At 45.0% G+C, this 8950-nt stretch overlaps 1 protein-coding gene across 4 annotated transcripts; it reads right to left on the bottom strand.

Annotated features, from left to right (window-relative positions):
* Positions 1-1036: 1036 nt before the first annotated feature.
* CCR9 (C-C motif chemokine receptor 9) lies at positions 1037-7310 on the bottom strand. Of its 4 annotated transcripts, XM_068204856.1 has the most exons (4): positions 6528-7310; positions 4462-4557; positions 3399-3459; positions 1037-2917 (listed from the first exon to the last, which is right to left on the bottom strand). In XM_068204856.1, exons 3-4 carry the CDS (start codon positions 3414-3416, stop codon positions 1757-1759), a joined length of 1179 nt encoding a protein of 392 aa, XP_068060957.1. In that variant the 5' UTR covers positions 3417-3459; positions 4462-4557; positions 6528-7310; the 3' UTR covers positions 1037-1756. The 4 variants fall into 4 exon arrangements, with proteins under 4 accessions (XP_068060957.1, XP_068060950.1, XP_068060966.1 ...); XM_068204849.1 differs by lacking the exon at positions 6528-7310 and having other exon boundaries at positions 4245-4581; XM_068204865.1 differs by lacking the exon at positions 6528-7310 and having other exon boundaries at positions 4293-4581.
* Positions 7311-8950: the final 1640 nt, after the last annotated feature.

Here is an 8950-nt window from a genome sequence, read left to right as displayed (position 1 = left end):
GCCTCAGGAAGGGGTAGTAGGGCTGAGCTGCTGTGGGGAAGCATCTGCCCCCCACTGTGCTCCCTCCTCCCCTCAGAAACCTGCCCTGTACCCCAGCCCTCATCTCAGGAGCCTAAACCTCCTCTGGTGCCTGCAGGGTTCTCAGCTGTAGCTTCCACACCACAAGGGTTAGATTCTTGAAATAGACTCTCTTAGCAAAGTTTTCCTTTGGCTTCTTTTGAGAGGGGTAAATGCTGTGATTGCAAACAGGTTATGTGTGTGGATTATATGTGTATGAACTGGGAAGAATGCGTGGGCAAGAAACAACCAGTTTGTCCCCTTGGTGTATGTGGCAGTGCCTTTATTTAATTTTGGCTTCTGTTTACTGAGAACAAATCACAAAAACTCCCCATAGCCTTCCTATACATACAGTGAAAATTATATATATCTTTTACCATTTTTCCTCCTAAGGAAAAGGTTAAAAAAAAATCCTAATAAATGTATATGAAACTTCAACCCCCCATTCGCCCAGGTATACCTTATTAGCTAGAAAAGCAGCACCAAACTCTGCAGAAAGCTCTTGTTTACCAACATGCTTTAATGATAAATGCACAATGAAAACTCTTTTTCCCTGCAAGAGCTAAGTACCAGAAGGCAAACCAGGTTACATGAGATTATTTAAAACAAAGCCTCCTGAGCACTACATTCTGCAATTGAAGAGTGGGAAGTACAGGCTGTGGTCAGGCAGGACTGTCAAGGCCATGTCCCTGTGAGGGGATAAGCAAGGGGGAACAGATAAATGACGTCCTGTGGGCTCAGGTTTTGGGGTGCATTACAGCACATCACTTCTGGGAATGGCAGCCTCCACAACCTGATGTCTCATTCCAAATTTCATTAGGTTTGACATTTAATTACTCCCTGTCTTGCTGGTGCTAGGTTAAAAATATTTTTCAAAGATATTGGTGCATAACTGGTGGTCAGCTGAACCATTTGGTTTGGTTTTTGTGTTCTGGTTTATGACAGCTTTGCACCATACAGCAAATATCCCTGGGACAAACAATGTCTCCAAAGCCCTTAATTTTTTATTGTGAGGGGTGATTTGTTTCCAGTATCAAAAGAGGAGCCATCGTACCTGACATCACACAGCTAAAATACAGAAGAAAGACCACATTCTGCAATGCTCACTTTATGTACATGAACAATTGGCTTTTACTTTGCAAGAAAAACCACCTATGCAGCCAAACAGAGTTGCATTTGCCCAGGCACAGAGAGCAGCATTTGCTCACTGCTACAAACCAGTGTCAGAGCTAAAGACCATTCTCCTTTACACAGGATGGGATCTGGTGTAGGAATCTGGCAGGGCTCCCAAGTCAGGCCACATTCTTAGGGGAACCTGGTGTGACAGCAAATGAAGGCTGAACCCCCTGCTGCTGCTTCCTGTGGTCAGAACACTTCATCTGCCTCTGCTGCTGCCATAGCTGGGTGTATTACCTGCTATGAGACTTGTTATTTCAGGCTGTGGTCTGAGCTGCAGATGGACCAGCTGTCACAAAGATAGTTTTTGACATCTATCAGTTCTGTTTATAACAAGTATGTTTCAATTTTGCTCCCATCTGCCAAAGGTTTCCTGTTCTCTCAGCCAGCAACCCTCAGTTGGGTCCCGCACATCAAGGGCAGGCCCCCAACCCTTTCTGCCCCTCTGGGATAATCTTTGGGGTATACAGATGGTTTCCAAAAAGCTTAGTGCTTCTCTGGAGAGGAGAAGCTGAGGACTAACTTACGGGATGACTTTGCAAGGAGGGGACATAACAGAGGAGGTCCAGTGAGTGTTGAGGATCAGGGAGTTCCTGACCCGCCGCCTCCCCAGCAAGGCAAAGGACCAGTTTGAGCTGTGCTCCTGGCTGTCACAGGCAGAGAAGTGCTCTTGGCCCCTGCTCCAGCAACAGCCACAGCTTTGCATCATCCTGCCCAGCGCCATCCTGAACCGCTCGCCAGCAAAGACATAGAGGAAGGGGTTGAGGCAGCTGTGGAGGAAGGCGATGATCTGGGTGACCTGCAGTCCGATGTCCAGCTGGTTGGCAGCCTGACAACTGTGCACCACCTCTGTGTAGGTGTTGATGGCTTTGACCAGCAAAACAATATTGTAAGGGAACTGAGAGAGAAGGAAAGTGGTGAGGATCATGGTGATGATCTTCAGCGACTTCTGCTTTTGAAATCTTTTGGCTTGTAGGAGGGTGTTGATGATAAGGGCATAACAAATCACCATGACAAGGAGCGGGAGGAAGAATCCTATGATAACTTTCAAGGCCAGGACCGTAACTCTGAAGATCACGCTGACATTTGGTGGGTACATAATTTTGCAAACTGTTACATCACCCACTTGTGTGCTCTGGCTGTAAATGAGTTCTGGGATGCACAGACTCATAGATGTCAGCCAGACAGCCAGGCACATGAGCCTGCTGCGCAGGAGCCACCTTCGCTTACAAGTTTTAGCTTTCATCGCTTGGACTATAGTGATGTACCTGTCAAAGCTGATGCAGGTCAGAAGCAAGCTGCAGCCATAGAAGTTGATCTTATATATGCTGTTCACAACTTTGCACATGAAGTCTTTAAAGATCCATCCATCGTAAGCAGCTTTGGCCCAGAAGGGGAAGGTGAAAAGGAGCAGGAGGTCGGCGATAGCCAGGTGCAGCAGGTACAGATCCATCATGCTCCTCCTGAAGTGGTATTTGCAATAGACAAGCACAACCAAGGTGTTCCCCACTGTGCCCACAGCAAAGATGAGCCAGAAAAACACTGGCAGGAAGGCTTGAGCAAACTGCCTGACCTGCCTCTTGTCGCACATGAAGTCTGTGCTGTTCACTGGGTTCTCACACAAGGACAGCACCATGCTGTCATTCCTGTAGTAATCCAGGCTACTCTTGCCAGGATGTGTGACCTGCAATAGGACATCTAGTAAATTTCTGTTGAGAGGCTCAGTAAAGTGTACATTTGCCCCTCTCCACCAGATGCAATTGAAGATGCTTAATGTATTCCATTTAAATAAGAAAGTGCAAAGGCTGTCAGTGAAACAGGTCATTTCAGATTGCTTGGAATGTGCAGCACAGCAGAGATTTATAAAAATGACCCATTGAGTGAAAATCTCACAAAAGAGCAGTTCATGACATCTGGCTAACTTCAGTTACTAAAATGGCAGGTGGTGAAAGCATTATGTCTGTCAGGAAATTCAAACCATGGTTTGCTTGGCTTCAAATACATAACAAAAGGCAAAATGCCGAACTTGGAAAGAAGGGGAGAAGAAGTCCTTGTGTTACTGCTATGTGGGGATGGTACCAGTGGCTCGAAAGCGGCAGAAAACTGATGGAGGCAAAGAGGGGGAAAGGAAAAGGAGATTAACAGTGACATAGCTGTATACTCACAACATTTGCAGCTGCCATCTTCAGCCAGATTGCTCCTCAGTCCTGAAGGAAGCTTCGTAGCCTGGAGAGGAAAGATGGGGGAAGACAACTGATTTGAAACAACTCTGAAGCAGGACTGTGACTCTCTTCCTTGTACTTCTTCTTCTTCTACCTTTAATAAAAACCTCAACTCTTTGAAACAACTCAGGCCGGAAGATGAACAAACCACACACAAACTAATGTCGCTGATATGAATTATTTGCTTATTTCCATTTTACAAATTTACATTTAGCCTACATTAGGTCTTCAGCTTCTCTATGGCACTGTGCTGATTAAGTCTTTGGATGTACTACAGTCACTGCAATCTCATTTTTAACAAGCTGTAGACTCCCCAGTGTGCACATATAAAAAGTAATCTAAAAGTACTGTACCTTGCAAAAGATTAATGAGAAAAATTGAAATTTTCCTCTTAAGTGATTTAACAACTAAGAAGGAAAAGTACCTGGCTTTAGTAGTACTTTGCAGTCTTAAATATTTGCATCTTCTGCAGCAAGTGATTAATCTCTACCTCCAACTTCTCTTTCTTATCTGTGAGTTTAGGCACAGTGCTCATTGCTGTTGGCCTGCAAAGCTGATCATTAAGCACCAGTAAACAAAAAACTATTGGGCTTTTTCTGCTGTAGATTGCTTTTCTAGTCGGTCCACCATCACAAAAGGTAGCTGAGTCTGGTGGGCTCAATGCAAGACAAATGCACCTAAGTATTCCACATGTTCTGCACCAGCTTGTCCAGAATAATGCCTGGGGATGAAGTCTGGTGACAACACAAGGTGGGTCAGTGCTACTGGGGACCTTCAACTAGCACAGACTTTTCCTCCAGACCCCTTCAAAAGCAGCTCATGTAACCGAGAGGTCACCTTGCAGAAACCACAGCAGAAGCAGATGGAGCCAAACCTCCTCCATGGGGAAATGGCCCATGTTCATGCTCTGACTTCCCTCTGAACTGCTCATTGTGAGCTGACTAAAAGCACCTGTGGCTGTGGCTGGCAGCAGTCAGTGAGCTCCTGATTTCTCTCCAGAACTTACTTCTAACATGTCATTGAAGCATCTGGTGAAGGGTGCAGAGCTGTGTATCCCCTGAGCTGTGTTTTTATGTTATTTTCTTCTAGCTGTCAGACCTACCTTAAATTGCAAACAAAAAGATCATTGCAACTGGCCAGTTTGGTGAGGAAAAAAAAATAGGTGATTTGTAATTTAGTTCCTTTTCCATGGAAGCTGCTCGTGGGAAAGAAAGACATGAATAGTAGAGAAGTGAAGGGACAGTTGCTGCAGGGGGGCCAGACTGGATGTAGCACCCAGGAGTCACACTCTGCATGTGATGTTTGCTCTTTACACCTACAATTAACTTTTTTTTAGGCTGAGCTGACTGTGTGCTCCTGGGGCCTCAGCCTGATTACACCTGTCACAGACTGTTTACTCTGTGGTTTTCATGTTTTAGGTATCTTAAACACATGTGGCAATCTTCTCTTTATTTTACTTTTATTTTGGGTTTTTTTCCTGGTAAGCTCTTTTGATACCAAAAGGACAATGTGTCATGCCATCAATTTTCTGCTCATGTGCATCATCTAGCACAGGGCAAATCAGAGGTTGCTCCTAGGCTGTGTCCTGCTGCAAAACACTTCCACTGGGGAGAAAAAATACCCTTGAACAAGAACTGGATTCCTTTGGGCAGCTTCCAGTGTCTTTTTGGGAGGCTGGGACAGGAATGAGGAGTTGGGTCTAGTCCTGCCCTCCCCAGGTTGCCCCATGGTCACAGCTTCCCACTGCTGCCTGCCAAGGCTGCCAGCAGGCAGGAGTCAAGATCGCAGGGTCTGTCTCATGACCTGCAACACCAGGTGCTTTGCAAACAACAGCAAAATGGAGCAAACCAAAAGTATGCCCCCTTCAAGAGGAAAGGCCAGGCTATTCCTGCTGCAGAAAGTGGGGAGACCCAGGGCAGGATGGCAGGCAGTCCCATGAAGTCCCTACTGGTGGCACATCTTTATGTGACAACCACCCAGAAGAATGTGGCAGGGAAGAATTTGAAAAGAAGCCAGTGAGAAATGGTTAATAAAAGTATGAACCTGAACATCTTATGTCTTCTTTCTGGTAAGCTGGCATGCAAATTATGCCGATTTAAGTTCCCCTCTCTGCAGGAAGTCTGAGCACCACAGGGTTTTGCTTTAATGATGGTGTGCAGCTGTGACCAATGCTCGTTCAACTCATACTTCAAGGAAATTTCCAAATCACAATTCAGGCTCAGTTCCAGTTATGGAGAAAACAGTGATTCTGGCTAGGTTTTGAGTTGGGCTCTGCTGTTACTTGGCACCATGCTCCTGTCAGCAGCAAAGCATCTCCTTCCAAGGGAAAGGAGCCCAGGATGCTCCATGATCAACTGCAAAATCTCCCCTAAGGTGTCTGTGTATCTCTAATAATTGGTTGTCATCTTGAAACTCTTCATGAAACAGGCATAGGTCTGTATGATGATACAGAACTTGGTCTCTTCCACCTCCTGGGCCATCTTGTAGAAAAACAGAAGAGGGGGAATCGATCTCAGCGGAACCCCAGGGCACCTGCTAAGGAAAGCACATGTGAAAGCAGAGGCATAGTCTCTGGGATTAGGGATGAGTTACTCTGAGCTTGCAAATGGCTGCCTGACAGTGGATCCATGGTAACTTTCCTTAATTCAAGCTAGTTTGGCCCTTGATATAATGCAAGCTGATTCAGCACTGGGAGAGCTACATTAACTGCAGTAGGGTAAAGGCATGCCCATAAGCAAAGCCTCTGATGAAAAGGATCTTCACATCCTTTGGTCTCTCCTTCATGAATCTGAACCCTCACATTCAGGATTTGAGTGACCTTAATCAGACTTAGTTTAATTCTCCCTGGAGGTAAAGTAATAAGTATAATTTAACCCACCACTTTACAGAGCCAGTCCCACTGTACTAAAAGCCTCCAGGGTAGATAAACCTCCAGACCAGAACACAGGCAGCTGCTCATCCTGTTCATCACTTTCCTGCCACATGACAATTGTTAAGTGAGTGTTGCTGACAACAGCAGCTTTTTTGCCCTCAAGAACAGAAGCAGAACAGTGTAAATGTTAGTCCTCTTACCAAATTTCTGCCAAACTGGTTCCTGATTTGTATCCTCACTCACTGCCATCCACAGTTAAATCCTTTCATGCAAAACCAGAGACAAGACAGTCAGTTCTTCAATACCAGCATGCATCGTGAGATAACTTGTGATTTCCCTTCAGCTCATATTGATGCAAAACTAAGCATCTCTGTTTTCCTTACAAATATATTGCTTTCATGTTCATCAAGAGAACTTGCAAGTGAAACACTGTTTTCTGTTTTGTTTAAAGTCAGAAAACTAAACCCACCAGCATTTCTTCTATGTCTTCTTTTTAACTTTGGGGAGCTTAAGCACAATCTGGGGAAGATTTTTAAAGCTCTTAATTTATTGCAGGTACTATAAGCAGAGAAGTACTTAGCTTGACATTAGCTTTTACTTAGTTGGAAAGATTTTGCAGAAACTGAACAAAACTTAGGGTTATATCCTCTTCTGAGCCTGACCAAGAAGTTTCCTTTTTTTCATAGTGAAAACTGCACCATGTTTGCAGTATATCTATCTTTTAACATGCCTATTTTCCTTTCCTTAGGTAAAAGGAGGACATTAAGCTGCTTCATTCCAAGCAGGCTGCTTGAGAGGTTCAATAACTCCTCAGATGGTCTGTTAGGGGAGAGGCTGTGGCAGCAATTCACTGTCCTCTGTGAGGAGGGTATTTGCAGTGCCTCTGATTGCAATTCCAGACAGGTTACTTGCTTATGTAGATCACACACAGGGGTCCCTGGGGATTTCCATAAAGAGGAAACAAAAGGGTCTTTTTGTTCCAGCATGGATTCACAGTCATTTTAATTTTTTAGAAAACAGCTGAATGGTCCTGGCAATTAGAACATCCATCACAAAAATGCATCAGCACAGGCCTGCACAGGTAAGCTCCTAACAACAGCTGAAATAACAGTTTTGGCTGTAAGAGTGGGTTGCAAACACAGAGCTTGAAGGAAAAAAGTAATTCTTTACATTACCCTAAGTGTAGCAACACTTTTCCTCCACAAAAATAGTACAGGTTTAAATTCTAGGTACTGAAGACACACAGCTATCCAGTTTCTACCACGAAATATATATATATATATATGTATATATGTATGTATTTCTGTGAACCCAATTCCTGTTTGCTGGCAAGGAATGTTTTAGCAGTTCCTGTAAAGAGCCATGTCACCAGCAGCTTCTTTTACAGAGCACTTGGCAAGCGGGGACAGACAAACCAGACCCCAAAGGCTGGTGTTAAACCTTCTCATTCCTGTCAGGTCTTCAGGTTCCTGTGCTCTGAATTATTAATTAAATTGGGAGCTGCCTGTGCTTGCTTACCTAGTTTGGAGTACCCATTTTAAAGTAAACATTCTTTTGGCATCATCCGGTCCCAAGGGATATAAAAACTTTACAGATCTCAGGTCCAACTATTTTAGGAGAGCCAATGGCTTTGTTACTCATGCTGTAGGCTGGTTCATACTGTGACTTTTAACTCCTGAGTAAACTCCCCGCAGAAGTGTGCAGAGCAAAGGGATACAGTGAGGCTCACCAGGGATGAGCAAGAAAATGGCACACCAAAGATGGAGAGACCATGTGCCAGTGAGATCCTTAGTTGGCTACACAAGGCACTGGGTACAAAGAACTGCATTTGAAGTGCTTCTACACACAGCATGAGGAACAAGAGGAGCTGAGAAGCCTTGGCTCAGCCCCAGAGATGCACCGTCACTGGCATAAGTGAGCCTCCAGGTAAGGATTAAAGGACAAACAAATAAAGCCGGTGTGATTGTGGGAGTCTACTCTAGGCCACCCAGACAGGATGGCAACACCAACAAATTAGTCTTTAAGCAACTAAGAAGTACCTGTATATCAACATAGCTGATTCCTGAAACACCTATACCTCTAGGTACAGGTACTACGAGAACTGACTGGGAAAGGTGCCCTCCTTGGTTTGTTGCTTGTTAACAGAGAGGGACCTGTGGTCAAAGTGATGATTTGTGACTTTCTTGAGTGATGATTTGTGGCTTTCTTGGCCATAGCAACCATGAAGCAATCAAGTTTAAAATCTCTGCTGACAGGAGGAAAACTTCCAGCAAAACTTCAACTCTGGTTATGAAGTGAGCAAAATTCAGGCTGCTCTGGGAACTAGTTAGTGAGGTCCCCTGGGAAAATGCCTCTTTCTGCCTTTCTGCCCAGCCAAGGTGGCAGAGGCTGCAAATGTTCTGTCATTCCTCTGGGGAGCTGGGGCAAGTCCTTGGCTTTGGACCGGCCGGAGTGTGCGTGGCGCTGCCGATGATGGTCTGGCCACTGGAGGTAAAGGCTAGAATAAGCTTTCTGTCCTTGCAACAATTGCGTGGGAGCAATCTTTGGAGATGTGCTCAGCACTGGTGGCTGTCTCTTGATTTCAGTGCGGGGCTCCCGAAAGAGGATGACAGGGCTTTAACAT

This window comes from Anomalospiza imberbis, chromosome 1 (genome assembly GCF_031753505.1).
Source record: "Anomalospiza imberbis isolate Cuckoo-Finch-1a 21T00152 chromosome 1, ASM3175350v1, whole genome shotgun sequence".
In the NCBI taxonomy this organism is placed as follows: Eukaryota; Metazoa; Chordata; class Aves; order Passeriformes; family Viduidae; genus Anomalospiza; species Anomalospiza imberbis.
This window is presented reverse-complemented; position numbering and strand designations above follow the sequence as displayed.